At 45.8% G+C, this 27093-nt stretch overlaps 1 protein-coding gene across 1 annotated transcript; it reads left to right on the forward strand.

Annotated features, from left to right (window-relative positions):
- The first annotated feature begins 1829 nt into the window (after positions 1-1829).
- TMEM230 (transmembrane protein 230) lies at positions 1830-14509 on the forward strand. The gene is made up of 4 exons (XM_083629774.1): positions 1830-1973; positions 7202-7329; positions 9817-9939; positions 13008-14509. Exons 2-4 carry the CDS (start codon positions 7234-7236, stop codon positions 13146-13148), a joined length of 360 nt encoding a protein of 119 aa, XP_083485900.1. The 5' UTR covers positions 1830-1973; positions 7202-7233; the 3' UTR covers positions 13149-14509.
- The last annotated feature ends 12584 nt before the right edge of the window (positions 14510-27093 follow it).

Below are 27093 nucleotides of genomic sequence, written 5' to 3' on the forward strand. Positions count from 1 at the left end.
TTTCCAAGCTAAATACAGTGGATGCTTGGGTTGCGAACGTGATCCGTGCGGGATTCACGCACGGGTTGTGATTCGGCGCTTCTGCGCAAAGCACAATTTAGTGCTTCCGCGCATGCATGAAACCCGGAAGTAACCCGTTCTGGGTTTCAGCGGGTCCATAACCCAAAAAAATGCAACCTGAAGCATCTGTAACCCGAGGTATGACTATTCCCAACAACTCTTATACTTCCTATGGCTGTCTCCTATGTGCCATCCTCTGGACACGTCAATTTTAGATCTCAATTTCTGCTCTGCAGAACTAGACACAGGGCTCCCAGTCTGCCCTGGTGCAACTCAGACGGAGTGACATCAATACTTTTCATGAGCTGTGAAGAATATCACAATGTAAAATTGCATTGGGTTCTGCCTTAAAACACTGAATCTTAAGCATGCCTACCTGGAAGTCCCACTGAGTTAAATGACACATCTGAAACGCAGGTACTGTATAGGGTTGTAATGTTTGTATTTGAAGAACATAAGAACCTTCTGGGTCAGGCCAGTGGTTCATCTGGTCCAGTATCCTGTTCTCACAGTGGCCAGCCCGCAAACAGGATGTCTCAGTCTCAGTCAGTTTTATTGCACATAGCCAAAGGCTGCCGCAATGTACACAGAATTATTTGACAATTAAAAGAAAATATACTGGATTGATAAAAAAGACTTAAAACATTTATATTATTAATACATTACGTACTCTAAACAGAGCTATAAAAGTACCCCAATGTACAAATAAAAACATTAATAAAATTCATAAGCTAAAATCATCACATGGTCATTAATGTTAAAAACAATATCAATTAAAACTGCAATTTATACTCGGAGTTTGGTGACAAAGATAGAGCAACAGGATGTGAACATGAGTCCCTCTCCTGTGGCTTCTGGCAACTACCACTGTGAAACTATTCCTTCAATAGAACAATAGCCATCATGACTACTAGCCCTCCACGCATTTGTCTTTTAAAGCCCTTCATGTTGGTGGCTATCGCTGCCTTCTGGAGGACAGAATTTCATAGTTTTTAACTGCTGCATAAATCAGTCCTATCTGCCCTGTAGGGGATTATTTATTATTCTTTTAAAAACAACCTTATGATGTGGCAGTGTGCTGGGCTGCAGAGACGTCGGATAAATTACAGAACCAATTGTGGAGTTGGAAGAGAATTTCATGGGGGAATTTGCAAAAAGCCTTAGTGAAATCAAGATATACTCTACATCTGCTGCATCCCTCCTAATCCCCCAAGCTCATAACTCTTATCAAAGAAAAGAAATGAAGAGCCTTTGTTTTTTTGATTGTGTTCAGCGGCTGAATTTTAAACAAAAAAACCAAATTGAATCATTATTACCAACCCTTCACCTTCGAGCCCTCAAGAGTGGCTGGGGAAAGCTAAATAATAATAATAATAACAATTAATTAAAACCTAAATAATAATAATAATAACAGCGCAATATGGTATCAAAAGCATCCATAAATATGGTAGTTCTGAAAAGCAGCGCAAACAAGGTGAGGCAAAAGCATCCATAAATACGGTATAATAATAATACAGTTACATCATTACAGGTTATTGCATTTTAGTGTTCTGTTGGAAGCCACCCAAAGTGGCTGGGGAATATTATTATTATTATTATTATTACAGCGCAATACGGTATCAAAAGCATCCATAAATACGGTAGTTCCTAACAGCAGCGCAAACAAGGCGAGGCAAATCCCTGGGCCTGGAGCGCCCCCTTGTGGCGGCCCCCGGCTCAACAGCGCCTTGCCGTCCGAGGGCGGGGCCAGCTTCGGCACCGTCCAATCCGACGGAGGCGCCTTGACCCGGAAGCGGCTCTGGCGCGAGGACCGTAAACTTCCGGCCGGGGTATCGGGGGACAGTCAGCGGAATCGGCGCGACAGAAGCGGGTCTGGCTGCCTGAGGGAGCGGAGAGATGGCGCTGGCCTGCAGGTAGGGAGGGCGGGGAAGGCGCCGGGGAGGGAGGCTGGCCTCGGGGGCCGGCAGTCCTTGGGCCCGAGGAGCTCAGCGGGGCGGGCGGCTTCCTGGCTGAATCCTCACAACAACCCTGTGAGGTGGGCCAGGCCGAGACGTCGTCGCCCGGCAAGCTCCGTGGCCGAGGGGGGGATTTGAACCCGGGTCCCAAAGAGGCGGGGTGAAAGCAAAATGCCCGCCCAGTAGGGGGAGGGAGGAAGAATGGGAGGGAAATAAGGATGATATGTTTCTGGATAATATGTTTTGTTTTTAATTTTGAATAAAAAGTTATTATATATATATATATTTTCTTGGGGGGGTGTTGCTTATTTCTTGGGGGAAAGCTGCTCTTCTTTCATAAGCCATTGTCTGTGCCTGTTTGCATTCTGCATCTGGCAACAGACAAAAATAAATCAATCAAAAAAATCAAAATAAGGATGATATGTTTCTGGATAATATGTTTTGCTTTAATTTTGAATAAAAAGTTATATATATATATATATATATATATATATATATATATATATATATATATTTTGGGGGGTGTTGCTTATTTCTTGGGGAAAAGCTGCTGCTCTTTCATAAGCCATTGTCTGTGCCTGTTTGCATTCTGCATCTGGCAACAGACAAAAATAAATCAATCAAATAAATCAAAATTCACTTGCTTACTACATTTGTACCCCCCGCTAAGGAGCTCAAGGTGACCTACATAGTTCTCCTCATCTCCAAAACAACCCTGTGAGAGTGTGGCCCTGCGTCACCCAGAGAGCTCCGTGGCCGAGGGGGTGATTTGAACCCTGGTCCCAAAGAGGCGGGGTGAAAGCAAAATGCCTGCCCAAGTGGTGCAGAAGCTGTGGGGTTTTTCTTTATTTTCTTGTATCCTGATATTTTAAAACATTGCATCCTAATGTTTTAATGTTGTATCTTAATCTTTTAAATTGCATTTTAATCCACTTGTTTTTATTATTGGTTGCTAGCCACCCTGAGCCCGGTCTTGGCTGGGGAGGGCGGGGTATAAATAAAAAATTATAATTATAATTATTATTATTAGGGGGGTGTTGCTTATTTATTGGGGGAAAAGCTGCTCTTCTCCCAGAAGCCACTGTCTGCTCCTGTTTGCATTCTGCATCTGGCACCAGGATCCTTGATTTGCTGCTTAAAAACAGCACCCGCGACATAAATAAATAAAATAAATCAAAATTCACTTGCTTGCTACATTTATACCCCTGCCTTCCCCCCAAGGAGCTCAAGGTGACCTACGTAGTTCTCCTCATCTCCATTTTATCCCCAAAACAACCCTGTGAGAGTGTGTGACTGGCCCTGCGTCACCCAGAGAGCTTCGGGGCCAAGTGGTGATTTGACCCCTTAGTTTATGCAGATCCTAGTTCGGCACTCTACCCCGATCTTCTCTAGATGTCATTCAAAGCATCTGGGGGCACCAGATTGCAGGCGTGCGTTTTAAAACAATTTAAGGTGCTGAACATCTCGGTAGTGGCACCTGCCCTGTGGAACACCCTCCCACCAGATGTCAAAGAGAAAAAACAACCACCAGACTTTTAGAAGACATCTGAAGGCAGCCCTGTTTAGGGAAGCTTTTAATGTTTGACAGACTATTGTATTTTAATATTTTGTTGGAAGTGCCCAGAGTGGCTGGGGAAACCCAGCCAGGTGCGTGGGGTATAAATAAAGTATTATTATTATTATTATTTATTATAAATTATTAATTATAATTGGGGGACTTGAGCAGTAGCTCCAAAAGGGTTACTGTTGCTGCTGGTGCGTTTGTTTACTATTAAGTTGATGCTTAAAATTGTACATAAAATTATCTAGGTGGCTTGCAGAATAAAAATAATGATTTTAAAAAGGGATAAGAGCAGCTTAAAGCTCCACAAGGGTGAGAACATTTTTGTACATGGAATCCATGTGGGGGCGCTTCTGCTGTTGCTTAAGTTGTACGCATCTCTCATTTGTTTCGGCTCGTTGTTTGGAAGCCTGTTTTGCTCCAGTTTTTCTTTCTAAAGTTCCATGCAGTCTTCAGCCATTGACAAAGCGATGTAGCTTTGGATGATAATGGTATCTTGATTTCTGTTACTGTTTTTAAAATTGGGTGTAGGCTTATAATTGCAGAAAGAAGTTTAAAAGAACCCCAGTGCATATAGTTTTAGAAGGGGGGCATTTTGGAGCAAGATTTTCCCCAACTGGGGAGAATGCTCTTGTGCTCGAATCCTGCTTGTGCATTTCCCACAGATATTTGTTTGACCATATGAGAACAGGATGCTGGACTAGATGGGCCCCTGTAGGACTGTCTTATGCTCTTAACTTGGCCAGAATAGAAATAACCGAGTTGTTGTGCACTGGAGCAGCAGTGAAAACAGGGGCTGCCTTTTTAAACTGCAGTAGGGTGGGGCTGAAGGACCAGAATCACTGGCTTCACCACCCACAAATGACTCTTTGAACTTCTCCTTCCTAGTGTGAACAATAGCAGAAGCTCTGGCAAAGCTTTCCCCTATATTTTGCTGTCTTGAGTCACATAGAGGTGAGGTGCGTAGGCGCATAGTGTTGTGGTTTGGGTCAGACTAGGATCGGCTGCATGCAGATTCTGCATTCCTCTGCCCTGGGAGGTACTTCCAAGGTGCTTTTGGGTGCTAAACTGCTGGTGTGGTGCTCTAAAGGGATTTTGAAAGTGGGCACACTTTTCCAGGAACACCTTTCTGACTCCAAAATGGGACTGAATGGATCAAGCCCTCCAGCTTTCTTAAAGCTTAACTCCAAAAGCAAAGCTCTGTTAACTCCTTAGTGTGACATGGATGACTAGGATAAGTTGATCCAGAGAGAGGGGGAGAGGTGCGGTGGATAGAGTATTAGGACGGGGTCCCCCTCCCAAATTCATCTATGGAAATTGTCAGTTGGTTTGGGGTCAGTCACCACCTTCTCTCACGTGACTGTTCAGAGAATAAAAGCACTGCCCTTGGTAGAAAGGCAAAGCCCTTCTGTATTTTCATCTTTTTCTTATGTGGATCTGTGTGTGAAATCTGATCTCAAATTAATATTGCAATGGGTTGGGGGGGTCACCTTCTCAAGAGACAATGGCCTTTAATACATTGTTCCTAAAGTGAATGTGGACAGTTGTGTTCCATAAATGTATGAGGAATTAGAATCCAGTGCTTAGTAATACGAGTTTGTTTCATTTAATAATGTCATTTCTGTAGTGCTTTTCAATATGTTTCTGCAGCTGTTAGCCTCCCTGATATAAATTGTGATTTTCAGAAATAGAACCTATAAAAAAGAGAATTAGCCACTTCAGTGCCTTCTAAGAAGCTTAGTTGGTCTCTAAGGAATTTTTTAATTTTGTTTTGACTATGGCGGACCAACACGGCTACCTACCTGTTTCTAGGAAGCTGTCATCTTAGTAGTTTTTTCCGAGTTTTTTTTTTTAAGCAGGGAGAAATTCGAGCTTTTCCTTAAGCTAGCAGAGTGGAAGCTGATACCTGACACCACTTGAGATGTTGCTGGCTGCAGAAAAAGGTCCGCTCTGGGTCTGAAATGGCTGGAGTCTCATGGAATCTGTGTGTGTGTGTGTGTGTGTGTGTGTGTGTGTGTGGCAGGGAGTGGTGAGGAGAGGGGACAATGCTGCTTCTCACATTGGAGCAGAATTATTCTTGTGTCTGTAGAGATATAGGACCGTTGTGTAAGTAACTAAAAAATGAAACTGTGTGTGATTGCTTTGAATGATCAAACTGATTTTAAGGTCATATTTGTTACCTCAGTGATCATTGCGGCTGAAGTGGGATTTAAACTGATCTGAGGGCTTATTGCGCAGTGAGAAAGGGAAATGCTTCGGTTAATGTTGGCTGCCTTAAAGCTACCAGGCTCCATTCACATTGGGGCAAAAGTACTTGAACAAACACCTTCCCTGTGCCTTCCAGATCTTGATTTATTTTTCTTGCTAATTTTTGATGCATTTTAATTATTGCTTTTATGGCTTACGTTTAACTACAGTTGTTAGCTTGCATGGATAGCTATCAAGAGGAAGAGTGAGCTAGAAGTAACAAAACAATATATTCTTGATGAGTGTGTTAGCCTAGCTCTGGTCAGAATACCTGATGTATTTCCCCTGTTTATTCAAATGTAATTCTCCTGTTCGCAGGGATTGGGGTGGTGTCAGCTTGTGTTCTGTTAATACAGTGTTTCTTACACTACAATTTCCATTACCCTGACCACTGATCCTGCTAGCTAGGAATGATGGGAGTTATTGTCCAACAGCAGCTAGGGACCTAAGTTTGAGAAACTCTGTTTGACGCATCAGGAAGAACCTCCTATACACACACACACAGAGAGAGAGAGAGAGAGAGCGCATTGAGGCTGTACTGGCATCAGATGAATGCACTGGGCCAGATGTTTTCACTCCTTGGATGTTTTTGCTCCTTGGAAGCCTTGCCCCGCACCCCGAAAACAAAAGCTGCTGATTCAAGCTCTGTGGATATAGCTTGCAATGTAACTTGCTAATGGCATAAAAACCGCACGGCTTCGATCCCCAGCAGGAAGAAATTACAGGGCTTTATAAAGTCCAGGGTCAAAGTGGTTTGCAGTGTTAAAATAGCACAGCAGGTGGAGGGCTAGGACTTATTCACCCCCAAACCTCCTTGGCCATTTCCCCAGGCGAATGGCTCAGCCATCAGGGCCATTCTGGCTTCTAGTGGCATATCTATGCCAGGAGCAACTCTGGTTTTTAAACAGGATTGTCTGCCCTGCATTCTCCATGCATGCTTTAAAACAAGTGCATTTCTACACCTTGTGAGTCCCCATCTATGGCTGAAAGTAGTCCAGACCTTTATGGTTTCTTTGGTTTCCTTTAACTACAGTATTTTCTTTGGTTTCCTTTCATTTGAAACCTCTGTGTGACTTAAATTGTGGGCCAATGCAGATGGGGACTTCTCTGTCTGAGGGCTTAAGCTCAAATCCTGCATATGGGTTTCCTGCAGGCATCTGGTTGGCCACTGTGAGAACAGGAGGGTGGACTAGATGGGCCATTGGCCTGATCCAGCACGCTGTTCTTACGGATTAACAATTAAACTAATGCTCAAATGTAAACAAGCCCTTAGTAACATAGGCTGCTTTTCTTTGTTGTCTCAGTTCCTCTCCTGCATTAAAATCCGCTGTTCCTACTCTCTTCCCGTCCCCTCAAGAGCTTTTTTTCTCTCTCCCAGGCTGTAGGTGCTGATGCTTCCTACTGGTAAAGATGCCATCCCGAACTAACCTGGCAGCTTCGATCCCCAGCAGCAAAGTGAAATATTCCAAGCTTGCGAGCACAGATGAAGGCTACATTGACCTTCAGGTAAAATTGGGGGCGGGGGGAGAACCAGGACAAAATGAATACCTTGCATTTCAGAAGCACCACTTGTGTCGTGATCCTCACTTGAGTTCAGATATTCCTTACAAGGTGGCCGTATCCTCCTGCTATTACATGTAGCCATTTACTGGGACTGGAGCATTCTGTATAACCCAAAAGGGTTTTGTACTTTGGGAACTTTAGTGTTAACCCAGTCAACATCTTGGGGTTGCTATTGAAATGTTAAAGCCCCTATCAATTAAGCAATTCCTGTATGCTTAAGCCTGGCCTCCTTGCTCATTTCCTTTCTTTGCTTTGCTTCTGTGGAGCTGAGAGCTCAGACACGCCTGCCTCTTCCTCCATCCTAAAAGGTTGCATTTCCACGGCAGCTTAGAGGGTGTAAGCGTTAGCAGGAGCCTCTTCTGCTGCACCTTCTCTTCTCAAAACCTCAGCGTAAAAGAGACAGCCCACCTGCCTCTCATGATTCCTCTGCACAGGAGGCTCAGGAGAGTAGAGGGGTAGATGACCCCACCATTGCAAGCCAAGCCAAGATTTGTGGGCACTGGTTCAAAAGCACAAAACTGTTCACGCTGTTCCTTAAGAGTCTAATAATAATAATAATAATAATAATAATAATAATAATAATATAAATTTTATTTATACCCTGGCCGGAGCCGGGCTCAGGGTGGCTAACACCAGTAAAATTACAGTAAAATCATAATTGGGGGGGAGGGGACCAATTTAAAATACAGGTTAAAATGCAATTTAAAATGCAGCCTCATTTTAAAAGTAGCCCATAGATCAAAACCGTAAGGGGAGGGAAACATAAGGGTCAGACTGAGTCCAAACCAAAGGCCAGGCGGAACAGCTCTGTCTTGCAGGCCCTGCGGAAAGATGTCAAGTCCCACACGGCTCTAGTCTCTTGTGACAGAGCATTCCACCAAGTTGGGGCCAGTACTGAAAAGGCCCTGGCCCTAGTTGAGACCAATTTAACTACCTTGCGACCTGGGACCTCCAAAATGTTGTCATTTGTGGACCTTGAGGGCCTCCGCGGGGCATACCAGGAGAGGCAGTCCCGTAGGTAAGATGGGCGAAGGTGGGTTTCTTTCTTTCTCTTTCTTTCTTTCTTTCTTTCTTTCTTTCTTTCTTTCTTGGGGGTGGGGTGTTGGCTCCAGAGGAAGAAGCTTTCCCTGTAACTTCACTCTGCATTTACTATAGATGGGCAACTTCCTCCCTCAAGCATCCTGGTTTGCCAAGACCAGAGGAGGAGATTCAGGTCTAAATGGGGAGCTGATCTTTGCAGGTGATAATTTCAGAAAAGGGATGAAAAGCAAGCCAGTCCAAAAGGGAGATATTACCATCAGAGTGGAGGTTGGGTTTGGGGGTGAGAGGGCGGCAAACACACCCAGATCGTTTCATTTCTGTTCCAGGGTCGGTTGGGGTTTTCGCTCTTCCTGAGTTTTGTGTGTTTATGAAGATGCATTAAAAGTGGGCCACTTGGAGGCAGCATTGTCACGCTGGCTGGTCGTAACATTAAAGCAGACCTGGAATTGCCTGCTATATTGGCTGAACATACAAAGTAGCTTTGTACTGAAGGCAGGCCGCTGGGCTATCCAGCCCAGGCTGGCAGCATTTATCCCAGGTTTCATACAGAGGAGTTTTCTGTAACATTTGCTCCCTAGGAGGCTTTTCCTTGGAGACCTGGCAATTACCTGTGTCCTTAGGTTATGCTCTTTACCTGTTCTTCTACCATCACCACCCTCTTGGCAGTGACACTTTCAGCCAGTACAGCAGAGCCCTCCTAGATGGGCAGTGCCTGTGTTGGGAGCACTCCAGGATAATCAAATATGAATGCACTCCTCCTACCAGTGGAAGAAGTTGCTCCCTTTCCCATGCAAGGAGGGTTTTTTATTTTGGGGGGTATTTTTTGCTGGGCTGTTCCAGTGCTAAAAACAGAGTTGATTTGGGCTGCTTAGATGAAGCCTGAAAGCCACCCACCCAATGGCTCCATTGCCTGGTTACATCACTGGCTCTGGAGCACTATTCAACATTTATCTGAAGGGAGTTGAGTTCCAACTTGTATCCTCAGGAAAGATTTCCTTCCTCTTCAGCCTCTCCATTGTTTACCTGCAGCTAATGCACATAGCATTGGGGGGGGGGAGAGAAGGGGGCTGTAATTGTGTCTCTCAGTGACCTTGTTTGGTTCTGGCCCAGAGTATTTCTAGCCCACTGTTCTGAAACTCTCTGTGGAGTTTGATGCTGATGGACTAGCCCCTTCATCAAGATCCTTGAGGACCATCCTGTGTGTGAACATGCAGGTTCCTCTCATCTGCCGCTGATCAGCCTGACTTATACACGTTTGTCGTCTACTCCTGCCAAAGCCATCCATGCTGGCAGCTCTAGTGGTTCCATGGAAGTGTGATGCTTTCATAACCGGGTTGAAAGTGGCCAGTGATGCTTTTGATGCTGACCTGTCTCTTCTTCCTCCTTTAGTTCAAGAGGAGCCCCCCCAAGATCCCCTACAAGGCCATTGCTCTGGCCACTGTGCTGTTCCTGATTGGCACCCTTCTCATTATCATTGGGGCTCTGCTCCTGGCAGGATACATCAGCAAAGGAGTAAGTGGCTCGGCTCTTCTGCCAGGGCTGACCTGGCCTTGGAACGATCATAAACTGAGATACAAGACATCAAAATTGCATTTTTCCAGAGCTGCCCTGTACATAAAGGTAAAGGTAAAGGTACCCCTGCCCGTACGGGCCAGTCTTGTCAGACTCTAGGGTTGTGCGCTCATCTCACTCTATAGGCCGGGAGCCGGCGCCATCTGCAGACACTTCCGGGTCACGTGGCCAGCGTGACATCGCTGCTCTGGCGAGCCAGCGCAGCACACGGAACGCCGTTTACCTTCCCGCTATGAAGCGGTACCTATTTATCTACTTGCACGTTAAGGGTGCTTTCGAACTGCTAGGTGGGCAGGAGCTGGGACCAAAGGACGGGAGCTCACCCCGCCGCGGGGATTCGAACCGCTGACCATACGATCGGCAAGTCCTAGGCACTGTGGTTTTACCCACAGCGCCACCCGCGTCCCTGCCCTGTACATAGGAGTCATTTATTTTGGATGCAGGATTTGGAAGGGACTTTGGGGGCATGGTAACGGAGGGGCTGCCATTTTGTCTCAGTTTTGACCAGTAGGGTATCTATGTGTGCTTTGAAAAAGTTATAGTTGGTGACCTGTTACAGCTCTTGCAAATAGTGGCTTCCTCACCCACCAAGAGGTCCCCCATCCTGGGACTAGACTTAGGTATTTATTTCACAAAATTTGTGCATCGCTTAATTGTAAAAAGCAAAAAGGCCTCAAAGCAGTTTACAGAAAAGATAAAACGATAAAATCATCAATAGGAAAAATTAACAACAATAAAGGAACAGCACATTGCGTAAATTTCTAAACATCTGGCTAGGCTTGCCTGAACAGGAATGTTCTTAGCAAGCACTGAACAGGGTACAGTGAAGGCAGTTGCCTGGTGTCAGTAGGCAGGGGGTTCCACAGTGTAGGTACTGCCACACTAAAAGATTGAATTTTTACAAATACAAGTAAGGCATTATGTGGCACTTATAGCAATGCCAGTTCCGCTGATTGAAGCAGCCCAATGGGCACATACAGGGGGAAGGTGATCTTGTAGTTAAACAGGTGTCAAGTTGTTAACTTGCTAGCCTTTAGAAGTTGGTGTGTGTCCTGTTCCTTCAGGCTGTTCCATGGGCCTGACAACAGTTTGCATGTTATCAATTTAAGGTGAAACAGAGGGGGAATCCAAGTGAGTTTTGCTTCCTTTTCTCACACTTTTTTGAAAGCCCAGAGCGGAGGATGGGCACATTCCACATGTGGAGACATTGCGCCATCCACATTTCCTCATGGAGGAAGGAACTCAGCGGTCTGCTTCAGGCACTTGAGCACATGAGGAGAGTCCTCTTTCCTGCAACTGACCCAGCACTTTGTTCTCACAGTGGCAAACCAGATGCCTCAGTTGAAAGCCAGAAAGCAGCACATAAGGGCCATGGCATTGACCACACACTGGTGCTGCCCCACCCTCCTTTAGAATGTCATTGGCTGATCTTGGGGGTTCTCCCCCTTGCATTTCTCTCATGACATCGGGATCAAGAGCTGGGCTACTTAGTGGCATGGATTTCCAGACAATAAGTCATTTTTTATTTGGGGATGGAGTGAGTGGCTTTTGTGTTTAATAATAATAATAATAATAATAATAATAATAATAATAATAATATTTTATTTATATCCCACCCTCCCCAGCTGAAGCCGGACTCAGAGCGGCTAACAACAGTGAAATAATACAGCATTCTAAAATCAATTCATTATAAAATCAGTTCAAATCAAATAGATGGCAACCATTGGGCTAGAGTTCTGTGAAGAATTACCAAAGGAGGGGGTCAGGCTGCGCCTTGGCCAAAGGCCTGGTGGAACAGCTCTGTCTTGCAGGCCCTGCGGAAAGATGTCAAGTCCCTCAGGGCCCTAGTCTCTTGTGACAGAGCGTTCCACCAGATTGGAGCCACAGCCGAAAAAGCCCTGGCTCTGCTTGAGGCCAGCCTAACCTCTCTGTGGCCTAGAATCTCCAAGATGTTTTTGTCTGAAGACCATAAGGTCCTCAGTGGGACATACCAGGAGAGGTGGTCCCGTAGGTACGAGGGTCCTAGGCAGTATAGAGTCTGTCCTGAGTCTTTAACTGATCTCTGCATACTGGAATACCCTCACCCCCAAATTTGATTTGGTAGTGACCTTGGATAAAGTTTGTGTTCCTTTCCTTATGTTCCTTATGTGTGTGTTGTTGGAAACTGAAGTAAAGGACACGAGTCAGATGTTGTTCATCAGGTGAGCTATGCATAAGCAAGCTGGCAAGGGAGCAAGCTGCCATCTAGCTCAGTAGAAGCTCCTTTTATTAGCACAATATGCAAAACCAGTCAGATACATTTTGGACTGTGACCTTTAAACATCTTCCAATCCCAAGATTGAGGGGTGGTACAAAATTATTTTGGCACCTGTTTCCTCCGCTTCATTTTCCCCTTGAACAATGTGTGACGAAGGAGACAAAAGTCACAGACAGGGCACGGCAGACCACTAAGAGAACAAAGGTTACATAGAGGGCATGATGTTCAGACAGCTGTGGCTTGTCTGTGGGTGGGAGCGTGCTCTGCATCCGAAGGTCATGCGGTCAAACAGCTAAGGCCTGTCTGCGGGTGGAAGTGTGCTCCACACCCAGCGATCATTCCTTCAGGAAACATCCAGGATTACTGAACTCTAGAGTTTGAAATGACCCCAAGGGTCATCTAGTCCAACCCCTTGCAATGCTTTAAGTACTGTACCTGTACCCACTTAAAGTACATTGTGGTTGGGGTGATGTGGGAGGAAGCAAGAAAGGGGGCTGGTGTGAATGGTCCCAGTTTGGACTGGGTAGCCTTCTGCCCCCTCTGGCTTTCACCGTCTTAGCACTGGTTTTCCTGTGCAGTATTTTGTCAGATGATGGCTGCAACTTTGAACGGGTGAACGGGCCATGGCAGGCAGAACTTTCACATCTCCTCACCTCCGTCTGCACATCTAGCTGCATGTTGCCTGGTATAGAGAAGGCTAGCTGTTCCAGGCCAAGGTATGAAAAAGCCCTTATTCTCTTTTGTTTTCCAGGGAACCGATCGAGCGATCCCTGTCCTGATCATCGGAATCCTGGTCTTCCTTCCTGGCTTCTATCATTTGCGTATTGCGTATTTTGCTTCCAAAGGCTACAGGGGCTATTCCTATGACGACATTCCTGATTTTGATGACTAGAAGATGGCAGGACACAGATTTTTCTTAGGAAGAGAAGTTTTTGCAAGTTTTGCAAAAAAACAAACCACAAAATGAAAATGGGGGTTTCTGCAGAATTTCCTTTTGATTTAGGGGAGAATGTTGCCACATCATGCAAAGCAAATCATGTGAGCAGCTGTCACGGGAAACATGTTTTCTTTGAGATGGGAAGTTATATCTGGGCAGCAAATGCAGCTGTGCCTCTTAGCCCAGTTCCATATGGAGACACGTGAGCTTAAGGGGGAGGAAGAAACTCAGGTGTTTTCGTTTCGTTTTTTTCTAAGTCTGTTGGTATTTCTTCTGAGTTGACTTTTTATCTAGAGCTGAACATCTGCAAAGCGAGAACTGGAACTAGTTGCTAATGATTGTGTGACCAAGAAATCCGTTCAGGCAGGCAGTCTAGCAATTTGACCTTTTGAGGAGCCGGTCAGAATTTAAGGAAAATAGACGGTGGCTTTTAACACCACCTAGAACACGACATTTTCCAAGAAGCCCAATTACTAGTCCTTGCTGATACTTTGCTAAACTCTTTTGTGAAAACTGTTGTAGAATCCCGAGAGCACAAATCTGGAAGTGGTGTGTAGCTGTCGTGACTCAGGCTGCAAGATACTGCCATTCACTTCTGGGAACTGCCCCCAGGCTGGTTCAACATAAAACTAAGCGATACATAAAAATAGAGAAAAGACTGAAAACCCAGAAAATAAAATCTCCGGCTGGGGGGGGGGGGAGCATGTCCTCCATGGCATACACACACTGTTTCCTCCGACAAAATATTTCATTTTTGTGGGTGATCCAAAGTACACCAAAGTGGACACACCTCTGTCTGGCTGACCCAGATTAGATCAGTTCCAACCCCTGCTAAAGTCTTTCCCAGGTACCATGCCAAAAGGTTTCCTATTACATCTCTCCCCCCCAGCAGAATTCAAAAACTGTTGTCAAGTGGGACACAACTATTCAAAGATGCTGTAGTTGTCCGTTCTGTCCACTGTCTAAATCAGCTTTCCTCAACCTAGTGCCCTCTGGACGTTTTGGACTACAGTGTCCATCAGCCCCAGCCAGTCCATGCAAGATTGATGAGAGCTGTAGGACAAAGTACCTGGAGGGCTCCCTCTTTAGAGGAGGCTGGTCTAAATGCTATGCTGTGTTCCTGAACTGTATACATAGAAAAATCCTAGTCTGCATAATAAGAGTTCCTTTTGTTTTGTCTAAACCTCTGCTTAAGTCTGGATTCCACGCTAGGTTTACACAGCTTTTAGAATGCAAAAGAGGATGTATGCAATGAGATTTTAATTTGTGCTTGCAGAATATGTAATTAATATAAATAAAGAACATACAATATTCTACCTTGATTTAATGTCATCTTCTAAGCAATATGAAGGGTTCTTGATTTTTGTCGATAACACGGCAAGGGGAAATGGAAGAATCGGGGCCACAAAGGAGGGACAGGCCTTTCTGAAGAAATCCCTTCCCCTGACCACTTGACCTACTTTCCAGAGCCTTTATCAGAAACTAGCAAACTTCGCTTCAAGGCTTGACTTTTGAGGCGTTTGAGACACTGGAATCCCTGCGGACAGTGAACACCTGTGAGTCTAGGACCACAAAACCCTTTTTGGAGATGCTGCCACAGAGAAAAAGTTTAGCTCTATAATAGACCCGCTGCTTTGCATTTCTAGGTAGATCTGGGAAAGATTTTGTAGGTGATAACAGCTTCCTGTGTTCACATCAGCATTCCTCGTGTGTTTCACAATGTGCAATCCTAGCCCTGAGGAGCTTACAATCTAAACATTGGCGTAGGAGACGACAGCAGAAAGTAAGGGAGATGCAAGCCAGGGTGGTGGGGAAGAATATTGTTACACGCCACCCCAGTCTCTGAGCAGTGCAACATTCCAGGGGTACTAGGAACACATACCAAGGTCTATATTTCTTTTTTGGAAATGAGGCACAGCGGAGACGGTGGTGTCTTTATGATGTATGGTTTAGTTACACATGTTGTTGTTGTTTAGTCGTGTCCGACTCTTCGTGACCCCATGGACCAGAGCACACCAGGCACCCCTGTCCTCCACTGCTTCCCACAGCCTGGTCAGACCCATGTTTGTCGCCTCAAGAACACTGTCCAACCATCTCGTCCTCTGTCGTCCCCTTCTCCTTGTGCCCTCCATCTTTCCCAACATCAGGGTCTTTTCCAGGGAGTTTCTCTTCTCATGAGGTGGCCAAAATACTGGAGTCTCAGCTTCAGGATCTGTCCTTCCAGTGAGCACTCAGGGCTGATTTCCTTAAGAATGAAGAGGTTTGATCTTCTTGCAGTCCATGGGACTCTCAAGAGTCTCCTCCAGCACCATAATTCAAAAGCATCAATTCTTCGGCAATCAGCCTTCTTTATGGTCCAGCTCTCACTTCCATACATCACTACTGGGAAAACCATAGCTTTAACTATACGGAATCTTTGAAGGTACTTTTTATCATATGTGGTGGGAATCTAAGAAAGTAAAAGACTTCTGGGAAATGATTTATAATGAAATTTTTAAAATGTTGAAATATACATTTGTAAAGAAACCAGAAGCCCTTTTACTTGGTATACTTGGTATATATATATGGTCCAGCTCTCACTTCCATACATTACTACTGGGAAAACCATGGCTTTAACTATACGGACCTTTAGTTACACATACAACCTCTTTAAATTAAAGAACCTCTTAATGAGAGTGAAAGAGGAGAGCACAAAATATGGTCTGAAGCTCAACATCAAAAAAATTAAGATCATGGCCACTGGTCCCATCACCTCCTGGCAAATAGAAGGGGAAGAAATAGAGGCAGTGAGAGATTTTACATTCTTGGGTTCCATGATCACTGCAGATGGCGACAGTAACGAAATTAAAAGACGCCTGCTTTTTGGGAGAAAAGCAATGACAAACCTAGACAGCATCTTAAAAAGCAGAGACATCTCCTTGCCAACAAGGGTCTGTATAGTTAAAGTTATGGTTTTCCCAGTAGTGATGTATGAAAATGAGAGCTAGACCATAAAGAAGGCTGATTGCCGAAGAATTTATGCTTTTGAATTATGGTGCTGGAGGAGACTCTTGAGAGTCCCAGAGACTGCAAGAAGATCAAACCTATCCATTCTGAAGGAAATCAGCCCTGAGTGCTCACTGGAAGGACAGATCCTGAAGCTGAGGCTCCAAGACTTTGGCCACCTCATGAGAAGAGAAGACTCCCTGGAAAAGAACCTGGTGTTGGGAAAGATGGAGGGCACAAGGAGAAGGGGACGACAGAGGACGAGATGGTTGGACAGTGTTCTCAAAGCTACCAGCATGAGTTTGACCAAACTGCGGGAGGCAGTGGAAGATAGGAGTGCCTGGTGTGCTCTGGTCCAGGTGGTCACGAAGAGGCGGACACGACTAAACGACAACCTGAGCTTGAATGGAGGAGAATCCCAGCATTACACCCCAAGGTGCAGCAGGCCTGGGTCTGCAAATGAAATCAGCCACGCTCTAGTATGTGTCCTTGTCTGAGCCAGCCCACATGGGGCTGAGACCCCCATTTCCCTGCATTTCCAAACCGCTTGCAAAGCTAACACTTTCCCCTTGTTTGCTTATGTCATCCACCCTGAAATCCTAAATTGCTTTGCTCTCTGCCCACCATCTGACCGGCTGTGGGGGGTTCCCCCCTGTGTCCAGCAGAAAGTCTTCTGCCTTGTTGATTCCTTTCTTGCTGGGTTAATGACTACCTTTGTTCCATAATAGCGCATCTCCAGGCAATTCTCTGCTCAGGAAAAAAAGTCCAGCTTGTATTTTTACCCTTCTAAATCCATTGGTTAAACTCCAACATTTACTAAAGCCAGGAATCACGGGATTTGCTTGAATTCTAACCCTGTTACAGAATCCAGAGATATTGGGGGAGCCTTAACAATATTAATTAATTTCAGTCTCAGTAGGATACAGGGCAAACTGCTTGTTCTCTTTTCCCCTAAGCATTGCCCGAATACCTTCAAAACCATAACAGACTTCATTTTTAGTAAGAAAAAGAACAGAATGAAAGGTGTTCTTTCCAGGATCCCACAACCTCAGGTTTCAACTCTACTGTTTGGCTTCCTTCTGTTTTTTAAAGTCCATCTTAATAATGTTGAATCCACAAAACTGTTGTCATTTAATAAATTACAGGGAATGTTTAATGGGGTGGGGTGACCTGGAATTAGGAGCGAATAGTGTGAGGCCAAGTTTGCTGATGACAAAATGAGATTGTGAAGAGCTCCAAAAGGATCTCTCCAAGCTGAAATTTTACTGTTTCTTTTTGGTGCAGCTGGAAGTGATGCTTCCTAACTCCCAAGTAGCCTCTGTTGGAGCTACCTTTGAATGATATCTGTGGAGGTACACTTGTGGAAAACGTTGTGTCAGAATTCTTCACCAGTGTGAAGTTTCTGGAATGATACCATGAGCAATGAGTAAAACCGTAACTCTCTGTGGATGACCAATTTTAACTTAACATTTATCACATATATGCCTAAAGGAATTGTTCAGGAACATTCCTGTTGAGGCAAATGTTACATCAGAGTGTTGTTCATTTGCTTTTATGAGCCCTGCAGGGTGGGAAACCATGCATGCATAGTTGAAAGGGCTGGCCTCCAGGGCATGTTGGAACAAACACATCTGAGCACTACCAAACATGCCATTCCCTTCCCAGGCACATGCAATTCAGTGCAAACAAGTGTAAAGTGATAATGCACACTGGGGCAAAAAATACAACTTTGTGGTGACTGACAAGGACAGAGAACTTGTGGTTGTGTTGGATGATTCCTCTGTTGACTCGCCAACGCTCTCCTTTTCATGGGCCTTGTTTCCCTCTGGGAAAAGCGAATTCTGTGTTCAGGATTGTTAGGAGGAAGATGGAAAAAAATAAACTGCCTACCTCAAGGTGCTTTTATGCAAAACATGCTGGGGGAAATGACTGTGGTTGCTTCTGGCTGCCACACCTCAAAAACGATACTGTACAAGTTTCAGAAAAGGGCAGCCCAAATGATCAAGGAGCGACTCCTCTATGGGGGGAAATTACAGCGTTCAGGGCTGTTTAGTTGAGAGAAAAGGCGAGGAAGAGGAGACCTGACAGAAGTGTATAAAATTGTGCATATTGTGGTTAAAAGTTATTCTCCCTCTTGCCTAACACTGGAACTCATGGACATCCAATGAAGCTGAATACTGGAAGATTCAGGACAGACAAAAGCACTAATTCGCACAGCGCACAGTTAAACTTTGGAATATGCTCCCACAAGAGATTGTGACGGCCACCAACTTGGATGATTAAAAAGGGGTTGAAGACAAATTCATGGAGGGCAAGGCTATCATTAGCTTCTAGCCACAATGACTGTGCTTTGCTTCCACTGCTGGAGGTGATTTGCCTCTGAATACCAGCTGCTGCAAACCACAGGGACAGCGTTGTTGCGTTCACGTCCTGCTTGGGAGCTTTACACAGGTGTTTGCTTGGTGTCATCCAGATCCAGTCTCTGAGGAACGTATTGCAGTGGCAACAACGGCTGTGGCGCGCTCCTTGGAGGCCAGATGTGTTGTCTCCTCGGCAGCCACCCCATAGCTGTCAACTTACAGATTTTAAAATAAGGGACCAGCAGCCTTGAAAATAAGAGACCAGCAGCCAAAATAAGGGATTTTAGTCAACCAGCTCCCGAGCCAAAGGCAGAAAGCCCAGCTAGCCCAGCAGCCAAACGAAGCCTCAAGCGATGGTTCCCACAGTGCAGCAACCCGGCAAAGGGGGTGCAGCAAAGAAAACCACCGTCACCTCTTCGCTGGGAAGCGCTGAGCAAAGGCGAGTCCCCAGGCAATGCGGCCGATTTGATCGGTACAAGGCATGCAAGCTCCACCCCCCAGTCGTTCTTAGACTCCTTATTGGGTGAGCAACGCAGCCAAGCAGTTGGAGCCTCCCTCCTCCCTGGCCGGCAGGGAGGGAGGGAGAGGAGCTGCTTCCTTTGAAACTCGGGAAATTTAAGGGACATCATCAATAAGGGACAGCAGCGGGACACGGCGCTGGGATAAGGGAGTTTCCCGCCAAATAAGGGACAGTTGACAGCTATGAGCAGAACCCCACCAAGCTGCCTCTAGAGTGGCCTCTTGGCAAATAGGAAAAGTGCTGGTCTCCTCCCACCCTTAGGGAGGAAATGGCAGAGGCGGCCCTGGCATGATTCAGAGCGGCCCCTTTCTCCCCTGCCTTTGATTCTCACTTCAGCCATTGGATAAGGTTGGTTTGATCCCCCACCCCTTGTTCCCAATGTAGATCTTCACTCATCCCTTGTTCCCGAGTGGGGTGTGTGTCTGCCATTTTGTGGTTTACCTCAGGTGACAAAATGTCTTGGGCCCGCCCTGGTGATTGCGGACTTACCTCATCTGAACCTTTACAGACGTTTCCTTATTGAATTAAGCACATTCAGTGTTTCTGCTCCCTCTTCTGCTACTCCAGTCTATGACTTGGACAAGGAGACGTGACGTCGATCACCACCTTGCTGCATCATGCAGTCCTATTTTTCCTCTTGCAAATGCCATGTGCTTTCTCCGTTATCTGATCTCGGGGCCTGTTCCCAGATGCTCCTGCTTAATTGGCCAAAGGACTGTACAATTCATTGAGCAAAAACTGCTTCTGGGCGTGGAAAGCTGGCGAGGAAAGCAGTTGGCTGATTCATGCAGATGAGTCAGTGTCTGGTCAGCATCTTGTGTCAGGGTGCATAGCTTTCCCTTCAGCAGCAGAATGGCTTGGAGGGGAAAGTACGTCTTGAAGGTGAAGCACTGAAGATGGGAGGCATGGTGGGGTAGTCATAGGCTGATTCTGTTTAGTGATAATTCATCTTGATTAATACACATTCAGGTTTGCTCCTGTTTGCCCTAGCAAGAGATGCGTGCTGCCTGCACCTCCACAGAGTTACAGGTTCACATCTATTTCAGCAAAAGCATCCGGCTGCAGAGACTTTGCTTTTGTGCTTGTAGCGGCTGATTAGTCATATGACCCTACATTTGCCATCGAGCAACTCAGAGACTTGCTGCTATTTTTGTAGACAGCCTGGATTTTTGTTTTGCAGAAATGTGGACACGAAAACCTGGAGGATAGGAAGAGATGACTTGCTGGAACTTCATTCCTGTCTCTTCTTGTTTGATTTCAAGCCATAGAGTCAGCTTCCTCCCTCTCCCTTTCTCGAGATGCTTCTGAGAGCATCAAATGAAATAACATCTTCTATGACTGTCTGAGGAAAAACACTTGCTAGACTAACAATACTGGAGAGAGAGAGAGATGGATGTAAACTCTTGCTCCTTGTGTGCATGTGTGTACATATTCTAATATTTATTGGTACTGATTTATTGCATGCATGCATGCAAGTTGAAATTTCTACATGCTACCAAGGGAAAGCTCAAAACTGCCAGCGCACAAAATGGTAACATCCAGGCTATTAGAAAATTCAGGTAGATTTAACTGCTTGGTTGTCCTGCTCTTTGAGACACCAAAGGCAAAAGGAATGGTGAATTTCCAGAATTTTTTTTATTTTTTGGTGGGGGGCAGAAGGTTCAGACCTGCATGAATGTCAGCCTTGTCTGCAATAAGCCATACAGGTGTGCAAGTGTAACTAAATCAGGATCTTACCTTTATATGAAGACAGCCACAGGTTTGCAAAGAACAACATGTGCATGTAATCATGACAATGCTGGGTCAGATCCAAAGGTCAGTCTAGCCCAGCCTTCCCCAGCTGAGAATTATAGAATTGTAGAGTTGGAAGGGACCCAGGGGTCATCTAGACCAACCCCCTGCAAGAATCTCAGCTAAAGCATCCATGACAGATGGCCATCCAACCTCTGCTGAGAAAGCCTCCAAGGAAGGAGCATCCACAACCTCCCGAGGGAGTCCGTTCTACTGTTGAACAGCTCTTCCTGTTAGACAATTCTTTCTAATGTTTAGTTGGGATCTCCTTTCTTGCAAGCCAGCACAACCACTGGACTGGTGGGAGTAGCAGTTCAAGACATCTGGAGAGCACCAGGTTGGGGAAGGCTGCTCTATCTAGCCCAACACTTTCTTCCCATCAGCGGACAGCCAAAAGCAGAATGTGAAGGAAGGAGATGCCCCTTGACTTTTCCTTGACCATCTGGTGGTCTGTGGCAGGGTGGCTACGACTCAGCACTGAAAGGGACAGGTCTGCTCTGAACTTGCAGGATGGCTGAGAGTTTGCCTGATGGTGCATCTCTTAAACAACTCCATTGTGGCTGTGGATCTCAAGCCAGCCTGCCTCTCCCACAGCCATAAAGGGGGTCCATTGGGCACTGCCTGAGGAGTCAGGCAACTTGGCTTAGCTTTGCCACAGCAATGCCTCCCATTGTCTTTCCTATGGTACCAAGAGTTCTGCTGGGAACAAGGACAAAGAGATTCTGGACCCTCCAAACCTACTGTCTTGCCTCTGGGGTGCCAAATCGGGGGAAGGGGTTTGTGCAAAAACCCTTGCACGATGGTGCAAAGGCTGGGAACAGAGTGCAATCGACAACTGTTCTTGAATGAAGCCCAGTGCTGCAGTGAATGAGGCCTGATCCAGATCTGTAGGGAAGATAGGATGAGGGAAAGGGGGAGCACTCGGGTTTGTTTATGTTCTTTCATGGTGACCCAAAGATCTTAAAGCTAGGCAAAAGGCTGCACAGTGCTACAGAACTGTTTCATTAAATTGTAGAGTTGGGAGTGACCCTGAGGATTATCTAAACCAGTGATGTCCAAACTTTTATGAAAGAGGGCCAGATTTGATGAAGTGAAGGGCAGTGAGGGCCAACCAAAGGGCCAACCTTTTTTTAGGACTGAAGTTGTTGAACTTTTTGGGGGATTTTACCCCAGGAAATAAACTGCCACAGGGGCCGGATTAAACCGACCACCGGGCCGGATTAGACCCCCAGAACAGACTTTGGACATGCCTGATCTAAACCAGGGGTCAGCAAACTTTTTCAGCAGGGGGCCGGTCCACTGTCCCTCGGACCATGTGGTGGGCTGAACTATATTTTGGAAAATAAAAATAAAAAGGAACGAATTCCTATGCCCCACAATAACCCAGAGATGCATTTTAAATAAAAGGGCACATTCTACTCATGTAAAAACACGCTGATTGCCAGACTGTCTGCGGGCCAGACTGAGAAGGCGATTGGGCCGCATCCGGCCCCCGGGCCTTAGTTTGCCTACCCATGATCTAAACCAACCCCCTACAATGCCAGTAACACAGCTGAAGAATCCCTGGCAGATGGCAGTTCAACTTATATTTAAAAATCTCCCATGAAGGAGAGTCCACTACCTTCCCAGGAAGTCTACTCCACTGTCAAACAGCTCTTACCATTGTAAAGTTCTTCCTAATCTTTAGCTGGTCTCTCATCTCTTGTCATTTGAATCTACCGGAGCAGCAGAAAGCAAGCTTGCTCCACCCTTTTTGTGACAGCCCTTCAGATATTTGAAGATGGCTCTCATATCCCCTCTCAGTCTCCTCTTATTCAGGCTAAATATCCCCAACTCTCTCAATTGATCTTCATCAGACTTGGTTTCCAGAATCCAGACCCCTTAGCATCTCTGTTGCCCTCCTCTGCACAGTGCACACCTTTCAGCTGCTCAATATCCCTCTTCAATTGTGCCTAGAATTGGACACAGTATTCCAGGTGTGGTCTGACCAAGGCGGAATAGAGCTGTACTATTCCTTCCCTTGATCTGGACACTAGACTTCTGTTCAAGGGATTGCATTAAAAATGTGGTGGTAAACACAGGCAGCAGAGGCTGGGAAAGTTGCGTAAGCTTTGGAATCAGGAGAAAGTATGACTTTGTGGAATTTGAGAAGCCTGTTTTGCTTGCTGTAATGTTTTTGTTGTTGACTCCCACAGCTTCCTTCCTGCCCCAACACTACACACCCAATAGGTTGTGACGGTCCCGCTCTATCACATCGGCTTCCTGGGCTTGGCAGGGCTTATCACATCACATTTGGTGGCTTTTAACCAAACCTGACTGACAAATGGAGGCTCAAGAAGCAGCTTGTCCCTTCAAGCTTTGGTTTTAGCCAGTGCTCAGAACAGCTTTATTCATGGCTTATGACCTAAAGAAACATGACGCACAAGGGAAAAGAGACAGGGAGGGAAGACGAAGAGGAAAATCAAAACTCATTCACTGATTTCTGAACTGTTGTTCCTATAAAGGCTAGGGGGCACAGTTCAGGGTCGTGGTGAAGAAGAGGAAGAGTTTGGATTTGATATCCCGCTTTATCACTACCCGAAGGAGTCTCAAAGCGGCTAACATTCTCCTTTCCCTGCCTCCTCCACAACAAACACTCTGTGTTTAACCACCGCTCTTAACCACTACACCACACTGGCTCTCTGATGTCTGATGGAGGTGAGCCTCTAACAATGAACCCTGCAGCTTCCTCTATCTCTTCCACGGAGGCCGCCTGATGGAATGGCTGTCCCCAGGTGTCAGGCGAGGGGAGAGGAGGTTTGAAGGAAGCAGAGCATAGCCATCATGACTAGTAGCCATCAGTATAAGGTTACCAGGTTTTTTTCAAAGAATCTGGGGACACTTTTTTTTTAAAGAGAAAAAAAAGTTATTAAAAAAAGGTTTGTTCTTTTTTAAAGAAGTAATATTTTCTCTTCTGTAGTCTCCTGTCATGGAGCCTTTCTCTGGGCCCTGGCTTGCTCTCTTGGAGCACTAGCCACTGTGGAGTAGCCTCAGGTCGGACCTGGGCTCAGCCACATGTCCTTGCTGTTATGTACTGAAGTTCTCACCCTGGGCCAGCAGGGGGATACTGTAGATAGTTATGCAAATGAAGGATCGAAAGTGACGTTCAGTGATTGGATAGTTTTAGAAAGTTGTTACAGTAACAAGGTTCTGGAGCTCTATATAAGCAGGCTGACTGAGCCCTTCAGTTCAGTTCTGTTCCAGCTTACAAATAAAGACCTGCTTTGGAGAAATCGCTGTATTGTCTGATATGTTCACCCACAACCTAACACTTGCCCTCCCGGTGCTCTCCTACCTCTCCTCCTCAGCGGCAGTGGCACAGCAAGGTCGGGGCTCTCCTCTTTTTTCTCCTTCGTTTTTCTCTCTCTTCTTTCTCCTTCTCCTCTCCCACTTCTCCCTGCATTGGCTCCGGGGTTTTCCTGGCCCTGGAGAGCTGGGCAGTCGGCCGGGTGCTCTAGCCCTCGGCTCAATTTGGGTCACAGGGGGTGGTCAGTGGTTCCCCCAGTTGACGCACCAGGCGTCCCCGGTTCCCCCTCAGCAGTTGCAGCAGAAGTGGCAGTCTCAGCAGCCCAGAGCCAGCCTGGTAGCGCAGTTGGCTCTGGCTGGCTTCAGGAGCTGCTTGCTGCCGTGGAACACCATTTTGCCTCGCCGGAAGTCCCCATATGATGTGTCTTGTGCCGTTGAACCAATCACGCAATATTCATCCCCTACTAATAAATCTACAACACTTAAAATATACATCCGGGGACATTAAATGAAATCCGGGGACATTCTGGGGACGGATTTTGTCCGGGGACAGATTTGTAAATCCAGGGACTGTCCCCGGGAAAGTCTGGTAACCATACACCAGTAGCCTTAATCTCCTCCATGACACCTGGGAGAAACTCTATTTGAACTAAATGGGATTAACTTCTCCACCAACCGGCACAGGACTGTTCTGTTAAGGAATTAGTCCTGAAGCAGTATTGCCCTACAAAGCACCCAGCAGGAAGACTGGATTTATATAATGAAATGGACTTAAGTGACAAGGCAGCATTTCTTCCAACATACTGTACTACAAATGAAATTAGGGCAATCCTCATAATAACCTATATTTGATATCAAAGGTTCCTGTATTACACACTGCAGAAGGCTCTACTCTGCCTTCTGTAGCTGTTTACTCTGCAATACCTTCATCCCTGGTTTTTTAAAAATATACTTGATAACATTTTGCAGACAGTTATGTTTCTCAGTAAATACATGAGCAGCTGCATGGTGTAAATTGTCAGCCTGTGAGTGACTTGGGTCTCTGCATGTGGACAGGGAGGACATGTCATCATGTGGATCAGAGACAAGAGGCATCCCTTTTTCCGTCAGAGATCTGAGACTCCCCAGGAGGAAGCTAAATGCTGGAGGATGGCAAGAAGTCTTGCAGTTTCCATTCACAACATTTTAGGTAGGTATCCACAAATGGCAAGCATCAGAGTAAAACAGACAGTGAATGACCAGAGATCAGGAAATTGGGACTGCCCACAGTCAATAGCTGTGGCATATGGAACATGCCCTTTGGCACCATGGGACCCCAGAATACTTTTGGGCTCTGGGTGGAAATACATGTTCAGATGTCACAGGAACTGCCTCGTAGCACTTCTCGCTTTGCTGTCTCAGTCGATCAAATCTTTGAGAAGTTCAAGAGCTGTGTCTTCCTACCCATCCCAATGCTTGTTTTTTTCACTCAATCACTTTTATGCCTTTCTCCCAACATGACAGGCCCAGTAACCACAATGCCAGTCCATAAAGCAGAACGAAATTAGGATGTTAAAAGCCCCGTGTTATGCTGCTCGTTTCGCTTTCTGAGTACGTAACACAGTGATGTTTTTGCAATTCTCTGGGAGCTTGCAAGTGGCTGAGGTGGGTGTGCTTCACAAAGGAGGGAATTTCACAAATGTGCTGCCACCTCTGAGAAGGCTGGCTGTACGCTGAGATGCAGCCCCTTCTTTCTCCCAATGGTACCTGAAGTGAGGATTGCTATGTGCACCATGTGTGACCATCCCAAATACCATTTGGGCAAAACCCAGCTTGGATACAGGAGAGCGTGTGACCATCCCAATACCATTGAGAGCAGGAAACATCCTGACTGCACAAGTTATAAATTCAGCCAGTTATAAAAACAGTTAGAATCTGGCCAGAGGGTGCTCTCAGTCAGCTCTAGATTTCGAAAGTACTGATTGGAGCGTGTTTGAACATCAAGATCTGCACTGATACACAGACGCTGCACTTTCTTCTATCAAAGTATGCACCGACAATATAACAACAGAGAGGTGCATTAGAGTTTATGGGAACTGTAAACCCTGGATGACTGCTGAAGCAAGGTCACTCTTGAAAGCTCAGAAAGGCCCAACAGAGACTCCATTTCCTCAGGGTCTTGCGAAAGAATAATGTTAAACAACAACTGATGAACTCCTTTTACCGGTCCACAATAGAAAGTGTCCTTTCATATTGTATCACAGTGTGGTATGCTGGCCTGACAGCCACAGACAGAAAGTCTCTACTGAGGGTAGTAAATACAGCACATGATATCATGGGCTGTCTCGAGTCCGCTAGATGACATTGCATGGGATCGTTGCCTTAGGAGAGCGAGAAAAATTATCAGGGATGACTCACACCCTGGCCATCACCTCTTTAATCTTCTACCCTCGGGCAGGAGATATAGAAGTATAATCAGCCGTACCAACAGGCTAAAAAATAGCTTCTATCCGTGGGCTGTTAGGCTGTTGAACAGAAAATAACATAGCGACATTGACTTGCAAGGTGGTGTGTTGTTTGATAAGAGATTGAGTGTTTGTGGGGGGGAGGCTTGTTTAATTTCATTGTACACAGGTTGTACAATGACAATAAATGTAATAATAATAATAATAATAATAATAATAATAATAATAATAATAATTCCTGAAGGGGTTTCCTTGCCTCATGATCTTGACACCAAACAAGTCCAAGGTTGTCTCTTTGGGAAGCTTTTCTATGGGCATCTCCAGGTGGGTGTCTTATTGCTGGTACAGTGGTACCTCAGGTTAAGAACTTAATTCGTTCTGGAGGTCCATTCTTAACCTGAAACTGTTCTTAACCTGAAACACCACTTTAGCTAATGGGGCCTCTTGCTGCCGCTGCGCTGCTGTAGCATGATTTCTGTTCTCATCCTGAAGCAAAGTTCTTAACCTGAGGTACT

The sequence above is a fragment of the Podarcis filfolensis genome (assembly GCF_964270895.1).
Source record: "Podarcis filfolensis genome assembly, chromosome: 8".
Taxonomy (NCBI): Eukaryota; Metazoa; Chordata; class Lepidosauria; order Squamata; family Lacertidae; genus Podarcis; species Podarcis filfolensis.